General features: G+C 37.0%; 1 protein-coding gene across 1 annotated transcript in view; it reads right to left on the bottom strand.

The window, feature by feature from the left end:
* Positions 1 to 1,945: 1,945 nt before the first annotated feature.
* Positions 1,946 to 26,063, bottom strand: part of CNTN1 (contactin 1) — a 430,610-nt gene continuing 406,492 nt past the window's right edge. The window contains exon 24 of the mRNA XM_005896820.3: positions 1,946 to 3,988. Within this exon, the coding sequence (XP_005896882.1) occupies positions 3,912 to 3,988 (77 nt within the window). The 3' untranslated portion in view covers positions 1,946 to 3,911. The remainder of the gene's footprint in view (positions 3,989 to 26,063) is intronic.

Genomic DNA, 26,063 nt, shown 5'->3' with positions numbered 1-26,063 from the left:
TAGGATATGCCCAATTGAATTCAAGAGTCAAATAGTAATAGCATCATGGGTACTGATGCATGTAATTTCTCCAAGCATCAAATTTATTAGTAGTAATTGAAAAGTGAAACCTGTTCTTTAAATGTGATAAACAATGTAGAAACTAATTTTGGCCTCCCTACCCACTAATTTTGAAGTCAACTCATTCATAACCACTCATGTTTCCATTGTGGAAAAAAAAATGCTCAAGTTGGAGAAGGGGCACCTTTCAACAATCTTTATATTAGCCATCTCCAGAAGATTAGAGATTCAGGAAATTAGGTATCAAAATTTAACTTTCCATGTTACAAAAAGGGAAAAGAAAAAAATAAAATAAAATCCACATTTCTCTAGAGAGAAAACCTGAAATGCATTTCAGTCTGCTGCATGGATTTTAGACACAAACAAATTAGGGGACAATTTTAACAGACAAAAAGTATATAGCATTTTGACACTTAAGATATAGAACCAAAAGACAAAAAATGAACAAATTAACATTTTAGATAAACCAAGAGAATGGATTTATTTTTAAGAGAATTTAAATTATGTATCCATGATGTTTATATTGTTGATTCAATTTAAAATATCAATTAATCTAACTTGTAATAATGATGAAAACCTGTGATTCTCAAACCTGGGATCCCTTTTAGACTCTCACAAACAACCTAAAAAGATACAGATCCCTATGCCTCACTGCCCAATTTTGATTTGGTAAGCCTGACTGAGGCCTAGGAAATCTATTTTGCTTTTTCAAATTCTCCAGGTTATCCTGATGGACAACCAGGTTTGAGAACAACTAACAAGGAAAATGCACTCACAGAAAGAAGCTTTGATCTCCCAAAGCCTGGAGAATTAGAGATGGGGTCAGTCCTGGGTCAAATACCAAAAGTAAAATATTAGAATGGAAGTAATATAATACTTAGGGTCAAGAAACAGAGGTGGGGTCCAAAAGGTGAACCAGGGTGCAGGGTGGAAGCAAGCTTCATGAAACAGGAAGAGAGGTCAGAATGCCAGTGAGAAATCACATTCAGAACGCAAGGGAGGATGTAAGGAAGAAGGCAGAAACCTCTGGGATTCAGCATTTGAGGTTCAGTCTGGCTCAGGACTCAGAGAAGGCTTCACCTGTACCAGATTCCTGTTTGCACAGCTATGCTTTTAAGTAAATTCCTCCATTAAGAGTATCAGCTCATTCAGGGTTTAAACAGTCTCTTATTTTTTCAGTATCTAACAGCTTGCATTAGTGTCCAGCATAAGATTGAGTGATATGCACTGACCTCGCCATAAATTGAAGACATCTCCCAGGTGATCATATGTCATTGTAATGCTTGTGTGTGCATGTATATGTTTTTATGTATATTTTTTTGTAGAACGTTTCAAACATTGAACTGCTGTTTTGTTTAATATGTAATATTTTTTCCATGTTATTAAATTTTTAAAGAAAATCCTCTAAAAATGAATTTTCAAATTCAGGTAAATTGAAAGGACAGTTGTTATTTCTTGGGTAACAGTAAGACATTTATTTCTTTATAATTTTTTTTCATTCATAAAAAGGACAAAGCACAGTCCTATGCTACTCCATTGAAAAAAATGATAAAAAATAACTAAAAAAATCAATTCAATATTTATCAGTATCAAATAAAACTACTACCACCTTTCCTTGAAATACAAAGAAACAACAGATGTATCTATCACTATATAAAGTTTAATTAAGAATCTTGTGTCTTAAAGCAGATGATGCATTAGTTTGACAACAGTTTAAACCTGATGGTCCCAGTCCAATTTGTACACGTCTATGAGGAAATGAAAGCTTGAATTATCAGTGTATGAGAGATTTTACTCTATTTTATCTCTGTCACAAATTTAAAATTAAACAAACAACCTTCAAAGTCTGTTTTCTTCTTATCTGTCAGAACCATTTCATGCAAAATCTAACCAGTTTTGCTCTTTATTACCATACATAAGAAAATAAAAGGCAAGCATGCATTTGGCAAAATATTTAGTTGTTGATTATATAAAAATGCCCAACATGGGTCACATTGCAAAAGGAAAACCCCAAAGTGTAACAATGAAAACACAAACATTTGTACAGAAGGCTCACAGAGTATTTGTTTCCCGAAAGTATGAAGAGATTTTGTTTCTTTTTCAAATAATTAAATATTTTATGAAATCTGGCAATGATCTCAGACCGTTGACATACTTCTACTGGGGAATCATCCCTTTCACTTGTTTTTAAAAAGTTTCATTTTATAACAAAGAGTTAAATGTAAACTAATGAAATATTTATTGGTATTTTCTTAATGAAAGCTCTAAACATTTACACATAGATATATAGTACAAAAATTATACAAATTAAAGAAAAGGGGGTAAAATAGTAATAGATCTATTTTGCTTCCTGTAGATATTTTTATGAACCTATACGTTATCCTTTCTAAAAAGATAAACTCTATCTCTAATTAGCTAGCAAGGTTGTGCTAATAAAATAGGATTATACCTCTTGAAGCATCAGACATTGCACTATTTCATTAGCCAGCTAATCCTTTATTACTTCTTTCACATCCACACTCAAACACATGTCCGTGCACACCATGGAGAATGAAGAAATGTGCATCTTCCTTTTCAGGACTTATAAAAACCTAAAATACCAACACTTGGGAGATACCACTGCACAGACAAGCTATTTGTCTCCTCCCAGCCTTCTAGTTTTGGATACTCTTCAAAGTACCATTAACAAACCTTGATTTGGTATTTTTAGCCAGTTTTCGGTATTGCATTGAAGCAGGAAATTAATTTAAAACTAAATTTAAAAAAGAATGGGGAATACTGTAGTTTTTCCAAGCTACAGGTGATTTCTTGATCCCACACCTTTAATAAAGAAAGGTTTTACTTATAATGAAGCACAAAAACAAAGACACTAGAATATTAGATAATTCTGATATTCACTTAACTGACATTTATTCCTAGCTATGTAAAGCCTGTCACTTCTCAATTAAAAAAAATGGAAGCTCTCTACTTTTTAAAATTGATCATTTCACATATGAATAAATACAGCAACATGATGATACTCTATCACAAGAGTTATGATTTTTGAGGTTTGAAATTGCTAATAAGAAAAGCATAAAAGAACATCAGAGTAGAATACAAAAGTAAAAAAAAAAAACTTCATACAGTATGTTAATTTTACTATTAAAAAACTAACTTAAAAGAACTACTGATTCTGAAAACCAAATGTTTAGAAAATTACTTGCTTCCAAAATAGGAATACTTATCATAAGTTCTAGAATTTGGTTTTCAATATTCAAAATCTTCCAACTTATTCAATAAAATGATTTGGTATTGGAGATTATGTCTAATTCTTCAGTTCTATTATTTTTTTCTAAGAAAACTCAAAATGTCAAGAATGATAGGGGCCATTCAAAAATATGCAGGACCCAAAACAGAGAGGATAGTACAAGAGACTATAGTACTCTTACATTTACCACATACGATCAACACTTCAACCTCTATTATATTTCACAACTTGTTATTAAATTTAAAGCACCTGTGTATGGTGATTTTACTTTCACTCTACAGCCTATAGTATTGAATTGAACACTGTAACTTGTCCCATTGGATTAAATCATGCAACTGTCACAGAATCAGTTTAAGTAGTTTATAAGGCATATTGGAACGAGTTAAAAACCATTTTATATTCATTTAAAAGTTTATTCTTTTGGATGAAGGGGTTCCTGAATGCCTCAGTCATAACATATGTTGTAAATCAGTTGGATAGTTTGTTAAATTATGATTTATTTGGCTTAGCGTGGAGCCGCAGGGATTGGAAGGAACTGTAGTCATCATAGGGATGAAGGGTGTTCTCTGAGCTGGGCTGGGAAAAGCAGGTTGTCACACCACATTCAGAATTCCAAGTAGACAAGGATGCCAAGGGCAGGCAGCAGGAAGCCGAGAAGACATGGTGATAGGATGGATGCACCTATAATGCAAATCAAACACGTGCTTATTAGTTCATTGATAACAGTCACTATTGCTCATTTCTTCTGCTTTGGGGACCATATTATGTAACCCTGAAAAACAAGTGTTTCCTTTGAAAAAAATACCAGCTTCTCTTAGTCTTAAGTGACTTAGTAAAAATAAAAATGGTTGATAAAGGATTTTGTGTGTGAAAGTATATGGACTATTTATACCATGAGTTCATATAAATCATTTAAGATAATAAGATCACAAATGCTTCTATTTTGCCTATGATCCAGCAGTCCTAAATTTCTACTAGAAGGCACTAGGTCAAGAAACATACATAAATAAGTGAAAAATCATAAGTAAGCTGTGACACAATAAGATGAAGAGATGCAGCAAAAATGCTAATAATGTTAAACCTGGGGCAATGACATTGAAGAGGAGAAGGGGACAACAGAGGATGAGATGGTTGGATGACATCACCAACTCAATGGACATGAGTTTGAGCAAGCTCTGGGAGTTGGTGATGGACAGGGAAGCCTGGCATACTGCAGTCCATGATGTCACAAAGAGTCAGACATGCTAAGTGACTGAACTGAATGACATCATATGTATACTGGAAGATATTGCATGATTTCATATCCCATATATCAATAGTTTTAAAACATTTAGGGACTTATACACAATGATTTGAGAAATGTATTTTTGATAATAATAATCTATTCAAATTTATATCTAAAGAACAATTGCCCTGAAATATTAATGCTGTGATTTAAGAATAAAAATGATGTGATATTCTATATACTTAACATACATCTTGAACGCCATCTAGAAGGGCTCTTCCTGTGCTAAGGAAATTTATAGGTCTAAGTCCAGCATCACTGGAATTCTTGAGAAAGGGTTGAAAAGTGGGATCAAAAATGTATACTCTTCCTTTCAACTCTCCACAGTTATTAAGAACTCTTTTCAATGACCGCACTGCTGGGAAGAGTGGAAGGCTAAAAATACAGTCAACAGATTGCAAGTATAATAGATTTGTGTCTATTTGTGTAAATATAATAGATTTGGAAGTTCTCTAAATTTGAAACTTTAAGTCATTGTCATCAACGATATCTACAGCTGTCTAAATATCCCTTTCTTTGGAATATTCTCCTTACATTTTGAAAGACTCAAGATTGAAGAGAAGAATCTTTTCTTCAATTTGGTCATTGAAAGCACAGTCATACTCCTTGTAAGGTGGACAATGATTGTGTCTACCTATATTCCGCTATTGCCCTGTTAGCAGCATTTGGTGCTGCATGGAAAAGAGAGAAAACATTATGAGACACACATAAAGGGGTTCTTAGAAGTGAGCAGGGCAGTGAGGGTAAAAGTGGGGCCAGAACAGTAGGCACAAGGTAAACGGCCCTCAAGCAGCTGCCTCATTATGGAGATGCTGCATAATAGCACTACCAGTAGCAATGATGACACTAATAATAACTATGATAGCTGCTATTCACTGCTCTATAATTACAAGACAGAAACCACACTGGCCTTTTATGTGTATTGTGGTATTTATACGGTAGTCTAAGATGGTAGAACTTACTATCCTGACTCTATAGATTTGTTATTGTTGTTGTCCAGTCACTCAATCACGTCCGACTTTGCGACACCATGGACTGCAGCATGCCCGGCTTCCCTGTCCTTCATTATCTCCTGAAGTTTGCTCAAACTCATGTCCATTGAATTGGTGATGCCATACAACCATCTCATCATCTGTCACCTCCTTCTCCTCCTGTCCTCAATCTTTCCCAGCATCGGGGTCTTTTCCAGTGAGTCGGCTATTTGCATTAGGTGGCAAAGTACTGGAGCTTCAGCTTTAGCATCAGTCCTTCCAATGAATATTCAGGGTTGATTTCCTTTAGAATTGACTGGTTTGATCTGCTTGAAGTCCAAGCGACTCTCAAGAGTCTTCTCCAGCACAGTATGAAAGCATCAGTTCTTCAGAGCTCAGCCTTTTTTGTGATCCAAAGCTCATATCCATACATGACTACTAGAAAAACCATAGCTTTGACTATATACACATTTGTCAGCAAAGTGATGTCTCTGCTTTTTAAAATGCTGTCTAAGTTTGTCATAGCTTTTCTTCCAAGGAGCAAGTGTCTCTTAATTTCATGCCTGCACTTTATAGATTTTGTAACTCAGATTCAGATAAAATTACTGCTTAAGACCAGTAGCCAGTAGAAGACAGAGCCAGGATTAGATCTCAGATCAGCCTGGCTCCAAAGTCCATGCTCTTTCTACATTGCTGCCACTTTCTACAGATCACTTTGGAAATGAACCAGGTCTAGAAAAGCACTAGAATGCTACATCCTGCACTTCAAGTGTCAAGGCAGAGCACTGAAGGAAAATAAATGGCATAGGGGAAAGTAGAGAGCCTAAGCTGTTTCCAGGGGTATTTGTTCTTGTAGTTTTCCTTCTCTTTTTCTACATAGATATTTTAAAACTATGCTTCAGCACACATATTATTTTATTCAATAAGATGACCAATAATAAACCTCAATCACACAGAAAAATATTAGTTTTCAATGTTTGACCTAATTTAAATGATCTTTCCCAAAGACCTTTGTCTGAGAATGACAGCAGGGTCTCTGAAATGCTCTGTCCTTTGACCACAAATTACATTAGTGATGGGTACACGTTCGTGTATTTGCCTGAATATGTGGGTTGTCTAAGTACAAACTGTGGCAACAGAAAGATGGTTAGTCAACTGTGAATGCCATTTTAAAGTTTTGGTGTTAGTATGAAAACCAAATATAATTTCATAACTTGTGGCTACAACATCAGGATATTTGACTTATTTAAAATAAACTCTTCAAAGTTTATGTGTGTTATATTTAATTTCTCTAATGGCTCAAGCCTATGTAATTGTGGTCTTCATCTTCAATTCTCTTCCACATTCCAAACAGAAATTAGAGACCTCACTGAATTGCTATTTAAAGTCATTTTAAATGTGGGATCCCCATATTCTTGAGGGGTTTTAAACATATATTCTTTTTTTACCTAACAAAATGTATATAATATTGCTATCAAGAATAATTTCAGTACTTACATGGTTAGTTGTAAACATGTATTTTGCATCAATGCAAGGAGACCTGGATTCGATCCCTGGATTGGGATCATCCCCTTGAGAAGGAAAAGGCTACCCACTCCAGTATTCTGGCCTGGAGAATTCCATGGACTGTATAGTCCATGGTTGCAAAGAGCTGGACACAACTGAGCAACTTTCACTTTCATTGAATATCAAACATGAACAAATCATCAATCTGGTTAATTACTTTTGCCTATAAGAACTCATGTAAAGCCTATTTAGAATACTATGTCATTGGGTTTCTGGATTTTTTTTACTCTTAACTGTCTAGTTACACATTGAGAAGAGAAATTTAAGTAAAAAACAAGCAGTACTTAACAATCTTTTCAGGTTTTATGGTAAGTAGACGGTCACTCCAGGCTTCCTTGGTGGCTTAGTGGTAAAGAATCCACCTGCCAATGCAGGAGATGAGGGTTTGATTAATGGGTGGGGAATATCCCCTGGAGAAGAAAATGGCAACCCACTCCAGTATTCTTTCCTGGGAAATCCCATGGACAGAGGAGCCTAGTGGGTTACAGTCCATGGGGTCACAAAGAGTCAGACATGTCTGAGCGACTGAGTACTGAGCATGAGCATAAGACAGTCTAGTCAGCTTTTAATACAAATGTCTTTTCTGATGCTTAAGTTTGGACATGCTCCAACCCAAATTGCTAATGTTTGCTATAATTTTCTCCTCATGGTGTCATGCTTTATGTTCACAATTTTTAACATTTTGTGAACATCTTCAGGACAGGGAATATATCCAAATTATATTTTCAGCTGTGTTGTCTAATACCAAGCTCAACATATAGTAATTTAACTATAAAGGTATGATATAAATAATTTTTACAGTTAATATCCCTGAATCTTTTCTGATTGTGGAGTACAAGTTCAGAAAGACAGTAAAGGGGTAAGACATAGGGGTTTAAAGAAGACAAAGACAACCACGGTGACCTGCATCTCTTATCAGAGAAACAATGTTAAAAATCTGCAACATCAGAAAGGCCATGTTTTACTCCTCAGCCCAAAGCGTTCTCCAACTTGTCTTAGTGGGATGTTACTTTGGATTCCTTCACAGTCTTATCCTTGGCCTTGGGCTGGGGGAAGAAAGTGTTTTGATAAGATGATTTATCCCCATCTTCATATATATTAGGTGTTTTAGGAATACATCAGTGTGTGTTTGTGTTGAATTCAATAAAACTCCCTCTGGGATAGCAGCAAGTTTGGAGAATATAAAAGTCTGTCTGGGATTGACAATAAAATTAGCTCGGAGGGGGAAAAAAAAAAAACACAACAAAGTGACCTGTCTTTATTCAGGTTAGTTATATGAGAGACAAAGATAATGCCAACTGTGAAACATTTCTAAGATCATGCAGCGACTAGAAAATGCAAGAACAACCCCATCACTGAGTGGCTAGTGTTGACTTACCAATAATATTCCATACCTTCTTTACTCTTCCTATCTTTTACTAGGAACATGCAGCTGGTAAACTACTCTCCCCTCATGATGGGTCCCTGGCATGCTAAGTCACTTTAGTCGTGTCCAGCTCTTTGTGACTCTATGGACTGTAGCCTACCAGGGTCCTCCGTCCATGAGATTCTCCAGGCAAGAATACTAGAGTGGGTTGCCATTTCCTTTCCCAGGGGATCTTCCCAACCCAGAGGTTGAACCCATGCCTCCTGCATCTCCTGCATTGGCAGGTGGGTTCTTTACCACTAGCACCACCTGGGAACCCCCATGATGGGTCCCAACCCTCCTTAATTCCTGATACTTCTGGCCTTATCTCAGAAACAGCAAATAACTCGGAACTGACTGCTTCTTCCCTTAGACCCTCCTCTGGATTATTCAGCAAGAACTCAAATCTTACATAAGATGTTTCTCCTTCCTACTTGAGTGGTGCTCCATGACTGTGTTGAGGTGTGTTTCCTTGTTACATCTAGTCAATTACAGATGGTCTGATTGCCTGTCAGAGTACGACTTTGTACTTGGTCTTTGGATGTTTAGATTTTGAGAACAAATAGGCAAATATGAAGGTCTGTAAGCAGGCCACTGTCCTGCCAGGAGATGTAAGGGTATACTAAGAATAGTGTCATGGGGCTCTAGAGCCAAGCAAGGATAATGAAGCCCACATTCTGCCTCTGCTTTCAGTTGGCTAGGTAATCCTGAGCATATTCTTTAATCTTTTTGTGTCCTAGTTCCTTCAAGTAAGAAACAGGGATAATATATCTCATGTCTTTATTGTGAGAAGACATGGAGAAGATGTGTATCGATGGTTCTTAGTGTGTTTTAGCAGCATAACCTTTCTTCAGAAGCAATCATATATGGAAGCTCTTTAACTGAACAAGGAGGGAGAGGGGATGCTTTATTTAAAGATGGGCCTGGGGCAGGGGACCACAGATATTTTTTACCTCCTTTACATTCATGCTGATTCCTGTACTCCCTCAAGCCCATCACTCCAGAAAATGAGTGGCGCTTTGCTTATCACAGTTTGAAAATAGTTGTTTTATGTACAGCACTTCAAAAAATGCATGGCTGATAGAAAACTCCCATAAATGACAGTGATTGATACATTTGATGTTGTTCATCTCTTTATATAATCCTACATTATATTTTTGAAAAATAGTTGGATAAAACCAAAGGAAAACAATAGAGAAAGCAGGTGTGCCCCCTGCACACAATTTACATTGGAAACCTATATGCCTACCTACTGCTCCCCAGTTACATATTGTGTCCTGTTAGGTCACAAACAGCCCTGAAATGTCCTTTCACATATCAACACCGGACATATTGCACTTTTCTGTAGTTGCCTAGCTCGAGGTGCGGAGAAGGCAATGGCAACCCACTCCAGTATTCTTGCTTGGAAAATCCCATGGGCAGAGGAGCCTGGTGGGCTGCCATCTATGGGGTCGCACAGAGTCGGACACAACTGAAGCGACTTAGCAGCAGCAGCTCAAGGTGATCTCCTCTGTGACATGGTAGTTGGGGATTCTTTATTTTAATTCACTGGAACTCAATGAAGAAAAAGCTGATTTTGCACTGCTTTGGGACAACTAGAGCCAGTTAACTGAACACTTGTGTCTGCCAGATTTCTGGCTTTTATCTCTTCTTCCTTTGCAGATTGCCTCACATTCTCAGACTGACTTCTTCAAGATAGATCAAAGTGTGAAGCTCACAATTATACATTCTTAAAAGCAAAGAGATGATTTTTTTTAACGCCAACTCCAGTGAGAAAACTCTCAAGGAAAGATTCTTATTTGAGAAGTCTGAGCCATACACCTACTGTAAGACCAATATTGTGGCTGAGTTAGTGGATTTGTGTGATTGAACTAGATTAGAGCAGGTGCCCATCCCATCCCTCAGTCAATCACTCTGGCCAAGGAGAAGGGTCACTTAAGAAGACATTAACCTTTCTAATCTTAGGTATTAATTAAGAGCTTTGTTTTTGGAGTTAGCTTAACCAGTTTGGCCTCCTGAGTCTATCACTCCCTGGCTGTGTACCCTTTAGAAAATGTTTTGTATGTGTTTACCAATTAGATGTTGTGAGGATTAAGTGAGAAAATGGCACTTATTTTCCTAAATTTTGTGACAGAGGTGGGTGAAAACAAAGTTTAAGGAGGAAAAGCTGTTTCTTACTTTGAAATCCTGACACATAATTTAATATATGAGTGAATTTTCTGACCAAGATCATTTTTTTAAAATATCACACACTCCAATTTTCTTGCAGGACTTAACACAAAGGATCTGAAGTCTTTTGAGGCAAAAAAAAAGAAAAGAAAACTATTTAAAATCTGTCTTGACTACTGGGATTTTATTAAATATCCCAGACAAAACAATTATAGATTTGTTATTGGTAAATTAATTTCTGGGCTTTCCATCTTATATGTCTCTCTCTCTTTCATATTCACTCTTACATTTCTAAAGAAGTAGGTAAACCAGTTTTAAAAGTCCTCATAATTATAGCCTCATCATGCCCAAAAATCATATCAAAATTAGGTTATTTAGCATGTGCTTGTTGGCCAGTAATAGACCATATGTTTACATTTCCCAGCAAATAACCAGACATCACTCTATGTGCTTGCTCCTTTCTCAAGGAGGAAATGCATTCTTACAGTGTAGCATTTCCTGACAGGGGAAAGACTAGAGTCAACGGTAAGGAAAGTATACAACTGCCAGGATAAGTAGCCGGCAAACCATACACCCTTCTTCTGGCCCTTTTCCTGACCCACTATTTTTTTTCTTGCTGACAAATCAAGGGATTTTATTGGGAAATGGTGCCTGGGCAGACAGCAGGAGGGAAAAGAAACCCAGGATTGCCGTGCCACATGGTTCACAGTCTCAGTATTTTATGGTGATAGGATTAGTTTCCTGGTTGTCTCTGGCCAATTACTCTGACTCACGCATACATTGCTTAGCCAAGATGGATGCCAACGAGGATTCTGGGAGGTGGTAGGATACGTGGAGTCTCCTTTTGACCTTTCCTGGATTCTTCCAGTTAGTCTACCCTATTTTTGATCCTTGCCTAGAATCTGGTAAAGAATTTTCAATAAAACTCCTGTAACTAATGAGGGTAACCGTAAAATTTACTCTGGGCCATATACCAGAGCAGTTATTTTTATAAATTGTCTAAGAAGAATTAAAAGAGATATCTTTTTAAAAGTTAGTTCACTCTGCTAACTCTTGGGGGAAATGTTGAGAAAGTTTTCAATGTTATCTCAATTATTATAAGCATAAATACCTGCCTTTGGTAAAATGGAATAATCTAATCTATTTTTAAGAGTTTCTGGAAAAGAAAAACAAAAAAGAAATAAAAAATTAAAGTGGATTTTTTTCTTTGAGATAATGTAGACTTTTTATATATTTGATGATTTATTTTTTTGCTTTGAGATCTATTTTATTATAGTGCCTATGTGGTATCAGCTTGCTTATTTTGTGTTTTATAATTTTTTCTCCTTATATCTCTTTCAGATAGCAAAACACTAAGCTGTGTGAAGAAGAGAAAAAGACAATTTAAGACCTATTTATAGTCCTGTCGATAGCTAGTTGTATAACTTAGAGAAAAGAGAAAATTTGGACTCAAAATATGGCTCTGAGGCTGGCATGATCTTTGGGCATTTTACTTGTCAAGGCTATTGATTTTCCTTCTGTAAAATGATAGGGTTCAATATTTTAAGTCCTTCGGTTCTTAGTATGGCTATTAGTATGTGATTCCATGCAAACCATGATTAATTTAAGAATCTCAAGGATTGAGCCATAAACTTTGTAAAGATATTTATTATATTTCTCCTTATCTATGATAATCTAAGTTGATATTTGTTTATATATACATTAAAAGCTTGATTATGTAAGTGATAGTGGTTATGATAGTTCTTTAAAACTGGTGAAACCCACTAATCTTGCTACTCCTATTTGTTTGGCAATTATAAACCCATATGTCAAGCAAAATGGTGTTGTTTTTGGCAAGGGTATATGATTTGCTGGCAGCTTTTTCTGGTAGTTGCATACTTTCCTTACTGTTGACTCTGGTCCTTTCCCTTTTAGGAAATGCTACATTGCAAGGATGCATTTCCTCTTCAAGAAAGGAGCAAGCATTTCTAATAGAGTGATGACTGCTTATTTGCTGGGAAATGTAAACGTAACTTTCGTCTATTATTGGCCAACAGTTTAGTTCAGTCGCTCAGTTGTGTCTGAGTCTTTGTGACCCCATGGACTGCAGCACACCAAGCCTCCCTGTTCATCACCAACTCCTGGAGCCTACTGAAACTCATGTCCATTGAGTCGGTGATGCCATCCAACCATCTCATCCTCTGTCATCCCCTTCTCCTCCTGCCTTCAATCTTTCCCAGCATCAGGGTCTTTTCAAATGAGTCAGTTCTTTGCATCAGGTGGCCAAGGTATTGGAGCTTCAGCTTCAACATCAGTCCTTCCAATTCCAATTCAGGACTGCCAATTCAGGACTGATCTCCTTTAGGATGGACTGGTTGTACCTCCTTGCTGGTTAGGGTTAGGGTTAACAAGCACATGGTGTGTAGCCTAATTTTAATATGACTTTTGGGCAAGATGAGGCTATAATGCTGAGGACTTTTAAAACTGGTTTACCTACTTCTTTAGAAATGTAAGGTGCGGCTTTCACTAAAGCATGAGACTTGGCATTAAGAAAAATTCACTTGAATACTGTTATGTTCACTTGAGTGTGCAACCTCCTGCAAGGTACTGAATATCTCAGAGTCTCCATTTCTTTATCAGCAAAATGGGGAATACTTCCATAGCACAGTATTTATGATAATTAAATGGAAAAAAGTTAAAAATACATAGTAAGCACCATCTCATAATTATGAATTTGAAATATGACATTTGGTGCATTCATTTAAAAATTACTACTTAGTGAATATCTATGAAAATAAACTGAGCATGGGATGAGGCCAAAGAGACTCAGCACTCTCTTCTCTGCTATGCTATAAATTGTTCAATGTATATATAATGGATTTCAGGGGGTTAATTTTTTCCTCAAAATCCTTAACAAATAACTTTCAAGCTTTTGCTTTTTCTTATTCACAAACAACCAGAGCCAGCTTACTGGATCACCTTTGCTTTTGGTGCTGGAAATAGCTCACTGGCAGAATATTCTAACATGGATAGCCCTGGAATAAAACTAACTGGTCATGAAAGTCAATTTTTCTTAAACTTATCAGTGTATATAATCAAAGAAATTCAAAGAAATCCAAAAAAGGAAAGTAGGTAGATACATCTTACTACAAAGCCCACTGAATTTTTTTTAGTTCTTTTTTAAAATAAATTTATTCATAGAGGATCTATTCTGTTTAGGCATCCTTAAAATTATATGACAGATAACCTATTTTTAGCAGATACATATTTGCATGCCTATTTATGGTACTAATATTTGTGGGACAAGTCATCCTCCAGTTCTAGGAAAGGTTAGGTATCTTGCCTTTTAAATTTGCTTAGAATAGTAGATTTTTCAAGAGATGAGTGCTGAGGATGACACAGAAAATCCTCTGTCAATTGGCACTGTGACCCCTGTAATGGGAACTCCTTCAGTTTTATGTAACTGCTCTGTAGGACCCTAACTAGGCAGCCATCTTTCATCTGGCTGGCCTACCTGGGGGTGGTTTCCAATTCACATGTCAGGTTTCAACAAAGAATAGATGCAGGTTAATTTAAATTTAAATATTACCTCTGCTTTTCTTTCCAAATCAAATCTTCACCTAACAATGAGGAAAACTCCAAAATTTAAATATACAGGTAGTGGTAATATAAGAATAAAAATGATTTCTTTAAAATTACTTTATTTATTCATAAGTTTTCTTTAAAACTGGCCCAAGTAATAATATTTGTCCTTAAAAAATATTTGTTCAAAAGATTATTTTTATTTAATTTACTAAGTGCCTGCTCTGTCCAGGAAATTTTTACAACATGTTATTTTGCTTAATTCTTATAATACAGTTAAATTTTGTCTCATTATCCTCATTTACTGAAGAAAGGCTTAAGGGTCAGATTTGTCCACCTAGCAAAAGGCAAAATTGGCTTTTGAACTGAAACCTGGTCCCAATGTTATTTTCTCTACTCCAAAGATGCTACATGAATGCTTCCTTCCATAATGTAATGACTTGAGAGTTAGAAAATATTACGAGTATCCAAACATCTCCATGCCACAGAAGTCAGACTCCAGTCCCCTACTGGTTAAATGTGGTGGTTCAGAGTCACAAATACTTAGACGCTTTCCCAGGGCAAAACCAGAAAAACGTTCTATTTGATTTTTCTTTGCTTTGGGGCTATGTCAAATAAGTGACTCACCTGTTTGAGGTGGTATTTTTTTACTTAAGATTTTCCTTTTTAATTCGATCCTGAACTGATATGTCTGTCAGACTTTGGGGCCTACTGCAAGATTCAGTGTCACCCATCTATCATCAAGGATTAATGGGTGCCTCGCTGTTTTTCCATATACACATGAAGTTCTTATAAGAAATTATCTGAATTCATTGAACCTTCACAATTATTAAAAGGATTATAATCAAGTGAAACTTCTTTTTGTACTTTCACAGAAGAAACAATTTCTCAGCTATTGTAACAACAATCTGAAACAGATATCTAAGGAGTTACTGGCTGAAATCAGCACTAATTACTCTAAAGGATTTATAAAGATTTTGTGCTGATTCAGTAGAAGATATAAAAATTTTTCAATAACTTTGGATGACACCTACATGGAATTTTTGTTCTGTTTATATATTTTTAAGAGTTTTTTCCCCTCCCCCCTAGAAGGCTCATTCTTAGTTATGTTTCATGGTGCTAAGCCCTGAAATTTTAAGCTCTTCTAAATTCTTTTTTGGAGAAGGCAATGGCACCCCACTCCAGTACTCTTGCCTGGAAAATCCCATGGACGGAGGAGCCTGGTGGGCTGCAATCCATGGGGTCGCTAAGAGTCGGACATGACTGAGCGACTTCACTTTCACTTTTCACTTTCATGCATTGGAGAAGGAAATGGCAACCCACTCCAGTGTTCTTGCCTGGAGAATCCCAGGGACAGCGGAGCCTGGTTGGCTGCCGTCTATGGGGTCGCACAGAGTCGGACACGACTGAAGCGACTTAGCAGCAGCAGCAGCAAATTCTTTTTGGGAGAAGGCAATGGCACCCCACCCCAGTACTCTTGCCTGGAAAATCCCATGGATGGAGGAGCCTGGTAGGCTGCAGTCCATGGGGTCGCACAGAGTTGGACACGACTGAAGCCACTTAGCAGCAGCAGCAAATTCTTTTTAGGTTCACAAAGGACAGGGAAGCCTGGCATACTGCAATCCATGGGGTCACTAAGAGCCCGATAAGACTTAGTGACTGCACAACAACAACAAAGTGGAAGAAAAGAAGGTTGAATTTCATCACGTGTATGAGGAGTTTATTTTAAAAGTCTACCTAGTAGTTACTCCTTGCTAACCAACAGGAATTCTGGGAAATGCCTTAAGGAACCATTTTGTTTATACTGAACAAGTCAAATTCTTATACAGTGAGTGGCAATTGAAGTTCTTTTGTCAACATCTATTTTTCTAACCAGTATTCTTCCAGTCACTTTATTACAAAATATCTGGAGTAATTATTGACTTTTTCTCCACAAGACTTGCGTCTTGTATCTTGTGTCTTTATGCTTCATGAAAGTGTATTTGCTTTGTGACATTGTACTGTATACAAAGGCACTGTTAGATGTTGATTGATGATGATATATGAATATGCTTAAAATAACACATGGAGAAGGAAATGGCAACCCACTCCAGTAGTCCTGCCTGGAGAATCCCATGGATTGTAGCCTGTCAGGCTCCTCTGTCTATGGGGTCGCAAGAGTTGGACGTGACTTAGTGACTAAACCACCACCAAAATAACATAACTGTCACGATATTAAGGGAAATATTATAAAATCTAGAAAGAAGTTTGAGACTACTAATTTGCTTTGATATTTATTTCCCCTGGACTGTCCTACCTCTTGTTCCCTTTCCCTGGCTTTTCCATGTTAGGTTCCACATAGGAGCACCACCTCTCTCAACCTCTACATTATCTGTTTTGTCATTAGTCTTTTTTGCATCCTTCTGAATTACTTAGCTCAGTTAATCATTTGCCATTCATTTTTAATTACTCAGAATGGAAAACACAGAATCATTTTCAAAGGGCTTTTCTTTCTCACTTGCATACACCATCTTGGTCACCACGTATAATTGATTCCATCTCTAAGAGAGCTCTAGAATCTCTCTGCTCCACTGTCTCTCCAGTCTCTCCCATAGTTATCCAGGACTTCATCTCCTCTTACTTAAACACAAGAAAAAGTAAACAGATGAAAAAAGCAATCTACCTCCTTTTCAGTCTGTCTATAACCTATACTCTAACTGTATTTACCTTCCTCTACTTTTGGAATCCTTCTTAAAGATACACTGAATGAGATGGCATTTTTGTGTGTGCTCAGAGTCAACACTTGTTTCCTCAAACTGAAGTGCTATTTTACCTCCTTTTATACCTGGAAAACACTCACTGATCATAAATGAGTCATTAAAGTATTATTCTTTTAAATAATTGTGCATGAATTTAATTATTTCCTCCTAGGTGTTTGCTGGTGGCTCAGACAGTAAATAATCCACAATCAATGCAGAGACCTGGATTCGATCCCCAGGTTGGGAAGATCCCCTGGCAACCCACTCCAGTGTTCTTGCCTGGAGAATGCCCATGGACAGAGAAGTCTGGTGGGCTACAGTCCATGGATAGAGATTATCAAGCCTCCTCTCTGCAAAGAGTCAGACAGGACTGAGCAACTATGCACAGAGCAGAGCTTGCTTCTACAACATTTTGTGCTGAAAATTATTTTCTCACCTATCTTATTTTTCTAAGACTTTATGGTTCTTTAAGAACAGAGACCATGTTCTTATTCATCTTCCAACTTCTAGGGACCAAGTTCTACCTAATACACATTTGATGCTCAGTACATTTTTGCTGAATGAGTTACACTAATGGTCCTGCTTTAGAGAGTCCCTCCCCCAGCACTGTAGTTCCACCAAAGATCTCTCTCTCTCTAGACATATCTGAGAAAGATGTAGTACAACAAATTAGTTTCCCTATAAAATTGCCATTTGTTTCTAGACACAAAATCAAGCAATCATCCTGAGAGAGTCACTTCCTAGGCAGGTTGATAAGGAGTCTAGGGGTCCCCAAGGAGAGAGGGGTCTGGAATTCTCAAGGAGGAAGAAAGGACAAACTTTTTTTCTTTCTCCATATTCCTTAGGATTATATAACAATAATGTATCCTGCCTAAGGACAGTCTCTGGATTAAACCTTCTGTTATCTTAAAATGTAAATTATAGGAGTAGACCTGGTCTTTACAAGGATGTATCCTGCCTGAGGACAGTGTTATCTTAAAATGTAAATTATGGGAGTAGGTCTGATGAGGTATTTACAAACTCTGGACATTCTTTGGATTCATTGGAGAGTATATAACTTCATTGCTAACACTAGCAAGCAGGTACTCTTTCTGCCCCCTTCTGAAGCCTATGTCAGAAGCTTTCTCTATCTCCTTTATACTTTAATAAAACTTTATTACACAAAAGCTCTGAGCGATCAAGCCTCGTCTCTGGCCCCGAGACGAGATTGAATTCTTCTCCTCTCCGGGCCAAGAATCCCAGTGTCTTCGTGTGATTCAACAACAACCTTTCAATCCCATTTAACCTATATGCAATAAAGGGGTAAAAATGTATATATGAATAAACAAGGTCTTTCACTCATAGTCCATTTGCTGAGAATAACTGCTAGCCAGATGACTGTTAGCATTATTTTATAATTTGGATTAAAAAGGTAATAGAATTCACCAATATAACTTAGCTACACACTAAAACTTTACTATTTTTTTCCTCTTGTGATAGTTCTCCTAATGAAGGTGTGAGATTTTTGTGTCACTTAATGTCTTTCTTGCTTTCTATAGTGTTTTGGAATGGCTCAACTGGAATTCCATCACCTCCACTAGCTTTGTTCGTAGTGATGCTTTCTAAGGCCCACTTGACTTCACATTCAAGGATGTCTGGCTCTAGGTCAGTGATCACACCATCGTGATTATCTGGGTCACGAAGATCTTTTTTGTACAGTTCTTCTGTGTATTCTTGCCATCTCTTCTTAATATCTTCTGCTTCTGTTAGGTCCATACCATTTCTGTCCTTTATCGAGCTCATCTTTGCATGAGATGTTCCTTTGGTAGCTCTGATTTTCTTGAAGAGATTCCTAGTCTTTCCCATTCTGTTGTTTTCCTCTATTTCTTTGCATTGATCGCTGAAGCAGGCTTTCTTATCTCTTTTTGCTATTCTTTGGAACTCTGCATTCAGATGTTTATATCTTTCCTTTTCTTCTTTGCTTTTCACTTCTCTTCTTTTCACAGCTATTTGTAAGGCCTCCCCAGACAGCCATTTTGCTTTTTTGCATTTCTTTTCCATGGGGATGGTCTTGATCCCTGTCTCCTGTACAATGTCACGAACCTCAGTCCATAGTTCATCAGGCACTGTATCTATCAGATCTAGGCCCTTAAATTTATTTCTCACTTCCACTATATAATCATAAGGGATTTGATTTAGGTCATACCTGAATGGTCTAGTGGTTTTCCCTACTTTCTTCAATTTAAGTCTGAATTTGGCAATAAGGAGTTCATGGTCTGAGCCACAATGATGCTGTGAAAGGGCTACACTCAATATGCCAGCAAATTTGGAAAACTCTGCAGTGGCCACAGGACTGGAAAAGGTCGGTTTTCATTCCAATCCCAAAGAAAGGCAATGCCAAAGAATGCTCAAACTACTGCACAATTGCACTCATCTCACATGCTAGTAAAGTAATGCTCAAAATTCTCCAAGCCAGGCTTCAGCAATATGTGCACCGTGAACTTCCTGATGTTCAAGCTGGTTTTAGAAAAGGCAGAGGAACCAGAGATCAAATTGCCAACATCCACTGGATCATAGAAAAAGCAAGAGAGTTCCAGAAAAACATCTATTTCTGCTTTGACTATGCTAAAGCCTTTGACTGTGTGGATCACAATAAACTGTGGGAAATTCTTCAAGAGATGGGAATACCAGACCACCTGATCTGCCTCTTGAGAAATTTGTATGCAGGTCAGAAAGCAACAGTTAGAACTGGACATGGAACAATAGACTGGTTCCAAATAGGAAAAGGAGTTCGTCAAGGCTGTATACTGTCACCTTGTTTATTTAACTTCTATGCAGAGTACATCATGAGAAATGCTGGACTGGAAGAAGCACAATCTGGAATCAAGGCTGCCGGGAGAAATATCAATCACCTCAGATATGCAGATGACACCACCCTTATGGCAGAAAGTGAAGAGGAACTCAAAAGCCTCTTGATGAAAGTGAAAGTGGAGAGTGAAAAAGTTGGCTTAAAGCTCAACATTCAGAAAACGAAGATCATGGCATCCAGTCCCACCACTTCATGGGAAATAGATGGGGAAACAGTGGAAACAGTGTCAGACTTTATTTTTCTGGGCTCCAAAATCACTACAGATGGTGACTGCAGCCATGAAATCAAAAGACGCTTACTCCTTGGAAGGAAGGTTATGACCAACCTAGATAGCATATTCAAAAGCAGAGACATTACTTTGCCAACAAAGGTCCGTCTAGTCAAGGCTATGGTTTGTCCTGTGGTCATGTATGGATGTGAGAGTTGGACTGTGAAGAAGGCTGAGCACCGAAGAATTGATGCTTTTGAACTGTGGTGTTGGAGAAGACTCTTGAGAGTCCCTTGGACTGCAAGGAGATCCAACCAGTCCATTTTGAAGGAGATCAGCCCTGGGATTTCTTTGGAAGGAATGATGCTAAAGCTGAAACTCCAGTACTTTGGCCACCTCATGCGAAGAGTTGACTCATTGGAAAAGACTCTGATGCTGGGAGGGATTGGGGGCAAGAGGAGAAGGGAATGACAGAGGATGAGATGGCTGGATGGCATCACTGACTCAGTGGACATGAGTCTGAGTGAACTCCGGGAGTTGGTGATGGACAGGGACGCCTGGCGTGCTGCAATTCATGGGTTGGCAAAGAGTCGGACACGACTGAGTGACTGATCTGATGTGATCTTATCTGATAGTGTTTTGGTCATTTTTACGTTGTGAATATGTTTAGAATATAATCTTGGACCAGGAAAAGAAGACTGTTTCTTTAAAGGAACATATTTAGATATTTTAACTTGCATAATTTCTGCTTTAAGAGTTTTACCTTTAAATCAAATGAATTTCCACATGGACTCTAAATAATTAATGCAATCTGAGTTTACTTACTTTTTCAATGATTATTTAGATGGTTTCTCATTAGATAATGGTAGAGACTGTGAAGGTCCTTTAAATATAATTAACAAAATATGGTCTGGATTTGGCTGCTGGAAATCTCACTTCTTTCTCTGGTATTTACTACTTGTTCTGCAATGAAGAATTACTTATGGAATGACCTAGATATTTCTGTGTGTCTTCATTTTTCCTCCACTGTGCCATGCCATTTCCCAGGATCAGGTTCTTGTTAAAAATTGCCACATGAAATTAACCTCCTCTGGACTTAATATAGAGACCAACAACACATGTAGAAAAGCTAAGTCATCTGAACCCTGGACTCTCACTTAACAACAATGTGATTTTTGGCAAGTTACTTAAACTCTCTGATCTCAGTTATTTCATCAGTCAAATGAGGATAGCTACATTTATCTACTTGAGTCTTACAGTGATTAAAGGTACAGAAAGTGCATTGCAATTATAGAGAAATACTTCACAGTCAGTAGCTATTCCCACTGCAATTACTAGAAAGTTCTTTTCCTGATATGCTCCATTTGTCAAAGAAGAGATTGCCACTCATCTGTGGTCTCTGCAGGTCACATTCCACAAAATGTTTTTACTGGACTCAGGAAGGAAAAGACACTGGGCCAAGTCCAAACTGAAGGGCATTTGCTAGGTAACAACTAAGATTTAGGAAACCATTCCAAGACAAGCTGGGAAGGAACACACTGTTCTGTCTACAATTTAACCACTCTGGATTTCCAAAGCTGTACAAACTTGAATCCAGGCCTGGTACAGAATTGAGGAGACCCTAGGCTGTAATGTCCCAACTAGAAGCTGAGAAGACAAAGAAGGAAGTCACTGCTGAGAAAGTTACACAGGTATGATCTACCTTGTAGATACAGTTACTGGATATTTTAGCTAAGTAAGCAGTAGACATCTGGATGTGATTAAAATTTAACCTAATCAATTCTGCTTTTTAAAAAAGATAGCATCTGTAAGTTTTCATGAATTCAATTAACACACAATGAGAACCTACTACTACTCTGCCTAGTGCAGAAACAGCCATTCTGGCCCCTGAGATCACAGCTGAATTACAAGTCAACCTTGCTGTAATGTTGGTTGCACTCAGAATGCCTAAGACACCATGGGAGCAGAAAGTGGGAAGCTGCAGGTGGTGGCACAAAAGGAGTTTCTGGGAGGAAAAGGGACACAAGCTTAGCAAGAAGAGATGGGACAAAATATATGTATGTGGTTCACAAATGCCTTTTGTGATAATAAAATATTTACCAAGAAATGCATACTAAAAAAATCTAATGAAAAATAATCCTTGATATTCAAAAGGAAATAAAGTCTTATGCTAAGCCATGGCTTTATTATCATCTAATTTAATTTAAAGTTCTAATAAATCCCCTAAGCAATATTAACTACCATAATTAATCCATACTGCTGCTACTGCTAAGTTGCCTCAGTCGTGTTCGACTCTGTGCGACTCCATAGACGGCAGCCCACCAGGCTCCACCGTTCCTGGGATTCTCCAGGCAAGAACACTGGAGTTGGTTGCCATCTCCTTCTCCAATGCATGAAAGTGAAAAGTGAAAGTGAAGTCGCTCAGTCATGCCCGACTCTTAGCGACCCCATGGACTGCAGCCCACCAGGCTCCTCCATCCATGGGATTTTCCAGGCAGGAGTACTGGAGTGGGGTGCCATTGTCTTCTCCAATTAATTCATATAACACTCCAAAATAATAAAAGCATACAAATGCTTTAAAATTTAAGGAGATAGTTTATCATGATCTTTTTTTAACATAAATGTAATATAAATATACATTCTGTTAGACTGTATTTCAAATATAGTTGTTCAGTGTCAGAGAAGTTATTAACCTAGGAAAAGAGCCACAACAAAAATGTCTTAGTTGGAATAATGAGAACCTTTAGTTTTAAAACCTGAAATGTTGCATACTACCTATTTAAAATGGCTGAGAATAAGCCACAGAGGATATACTCTTCATTGACCACATAGCATACTTATATAAAAAATATACTGGTGTAACATATTCATTTTAAAATGTCATGAGACATCACATTTTAAAATGAATACATATAAATAGGAATTTATCAAATTTGTACAAATTCATCCTTAGACTTGATAATCTCTAAATATAAATATACTTGTATATGAATATATTTAGTTCATTTAGTAAATAAAAATTACTATTTTCCTGTAAAGCACACTATTGATGTGTTGGATTGTTGTGTTCAATGGTGACTGCTAAAGTTTAAATAAAATTACTGAGTAATTGCTATAGACTCTAAGTACTTTTGCCTATATAATAGGTTAATTTTAAAGATAAGAAATTTGTTCAAATTTAAAGTAAGAACACATATTATTTTGTTCCTTGCCAAAGCAAAAACTGTATAATCACATTCTCACTGTGATTTTCCATCTTTTGTCTAGCTAACTTGCCTCACACATCTGATGTAATGGATACCAAGAATTGACCACAATCTCTAATTTACAGAGAAATGCTTATAATAAAACATGCCCTAGGAAATACTTAAAATAATGAATTTAATATTTCCTGAAAAATATATGGCTTATTTTTCTTTCTGATATTAATGCTGTAATTCTTAGCATTATTTATTACTCATATTACTAATCTCAAATTTTAGTAAAATAAACATTCATCCAGAAAGAACAACAAAAATATTTTAAAATATAATTCCAAATGATCATCTAATAATAAAAAGCATCCTTGTTTTCATTTTAGTTTCTTTGAGAACAATGTAAATTTCCCCATCTCCAAGTTGCCGCTGCTGCTGCTGCTAAGTCGCTTCAGTCCTGTCCGACTCTGTGCGACCCCATAGAAGGCAGCCCACCAGGCTCCGCCGTCCCTAAGTTAGGGAACTATTTTTAAGAAATTCAGATATAGAATATTCTTAAAATTTCTTTTGTGAAAGTGAAAGTCTCTCAGTCATGCCCAACTCTTTGCCATCCCATAGACTATATAGTCCATGGAATTCTCCAGGCCAGAATACTGGAGTGCATAGCTGTTCCTTTCTCCAGGGGATCTTCTCAAACCAGGGATTGAACCCAGGTCTCCCACATTGCAAGCAGATTCTTTACCAGTTGAGCCATTTTATGTGACATAAAATACTGATTTTTAAAGAAAATTCTCTGAATATAATTAATAGTTGTGACTATAATAGAAACTATTTCTAGAAGAATTAGAAGATAGTAAGACAATAGAGTAATGAGGCTCTAAATTTAGTAATAAATTATATTTAATTGATGAATGGGCAAAAAAACTTTTAAAAATCGGAACAAGAAAATTTTATGTTAAATGATCTTCCTATTTTTTAACTGAACCCAACGTTCAACAAAAGTGTAATAACTGAACAAAGATAAGATAGTATCTTTTTTGTAACATTATTTTAATATATCAATAATCAGCTAAAATTTTTTGATAAAGACAATTTTTTAATCCTAACAAAATAATATGTGGCTTCAGAGAACTGCAAAAATATGTGTTCAACTGTCAAAAATATCCAAATAAAGGGTAAAGTTATGTACAAAATCATAAAATAATTAGTATTCCTTGGAAATGAGCAATCTTTTAAACGACGAATCTTTTAAACTTGATGTTACCAACAGAAAAATATATTCAGTGAAAGCATAAGAGACAGAAGCCAAAAAACTTATCTGTGCAATACTTCATTCTTTACATTAAATTCATGTTGGATTTCAGGTACCTGTGTCAGTATATTTATATGTTTGGAGTGTTGTTGTTGCTGTTGTTTAGTTGTTAAGTTATGTCCCAATTTTGCTAGCCCATGGACTGTAGCCCACCATGCTCCTCTGTCTAAGATATTCCCAGACAAGAATACTGGAGTGGGTTGCCATTTCCTTCTCCAGGGGATCTTCCCCACCCATGATCAAACCTGCATCTTCTCTATTACAGGTGTATTCTTTACTGCTGAGCCACTGGGGAAGCCCAGTTTGGAAGATTAGGGAGCCTCTTATGGTGACAGTATAAAAAGAAAGAAAATCTTTTCATTTATAAAAACTAAAGATTTCTTAAAAACCTCAGAATGCATAATGGTACTAAATTACTTGAGGGACTTGGAAGAATATAAGAATTTAACTATATATTATTCATAAGAATACTAAAATTATGACTATATAAGAATTATGTCTATATATTTTTAATGTGATGGCATATTTTTTTATGATTCCAATCTTTTTTAAAATTACTTTTAAATTTGTTTGCTTTATGTTTGGAATTGCTCCTTGGTTTACAGTCTCTTTGAAATTTAAGAATCCCATGTGCCAGGTCTCCATTGGCCATGAAAATTATTATACTAATAATAAAAGCAATTTTAAATTGTGTCCATTTTCCTTCATTTTTAGCATTTTTTTCTTTAGATTTCATAGGTTCTCACATTTTAGAATACATTGTTTATGACCTTATGCATACATGCATGCTCAGTCGCTTCAGTCATGTCCAACTCTTTGTGACCCTAAGGACTATAGCCCAGCCAGGGTCCTCAGTCCATGGAATTCTCCAGAAAAGAATACTGAAATGGGTTGAGATGCCCTCTTCCAGGGAATCTTCCTGATCCAGGGATCAAACCAGCATCTCCTGCATTGCAGGTGGATTCTATACTGCTGAGCCACCGGGGAAGACTTTCAGTTTGGTTCAGTTGCTCAGTCATCTCCGACTTTTTGCGACCCCATGGACTGAAGCATGCCAGGCTTCTCTGTCCATCACCAACACCCAGAGCTTACTTAAATTCATGTCCATCAAGTCGGTGATGCCATTCAACTATCTTATCTTTTGTTGTTCCCTTCTCCTCCTACCTTAAATCTTTCCCAGCATCAGGGTTTTTTCAAATGAGTCAGTTCTTCACATCAGGTGGCCAAAGTATTGGAGTTTCAGCTTCAGCATCAGTCTTTCCAATGAATATTCAGGACTGATCTCCTTTAGAATGGACTGGTTGGATCTCCTCACAGTCCAAGGAACTCTCAAGAGTCTTCTCCAACACCATAGTTCAAAAGCATCAATTCTTTGGTGCTCAGCTTTCTTATAGTCCAAATCTCACATCTATACATGATTACTGAAAAAACCATAGCTTTGACTAGACAGATCTTTGTTGGGAAAGTAATGTCTCTGCTTTTTAATATGCTGTCTAGAT

The sequence above is a fragment of the Bos mutus genome, chromosome 5 (assembly GCF_027580195.1).
Source record: "Bos mutus isolate GX-2022 chromosome 5, NWIPB_WYAK_1.1, whole genome shotgun sequence".
Taxonomy (NCBI): Eukaryota; Metazoa; Chordata; class Mammalia; order Artiodactyla; family Bovidae; genus Bos; species Bos mutus.
Note: the sequence above shows the minus strand (reverse complement) of the source record. Positions and strands in the feature narration are given on the sequence as shown.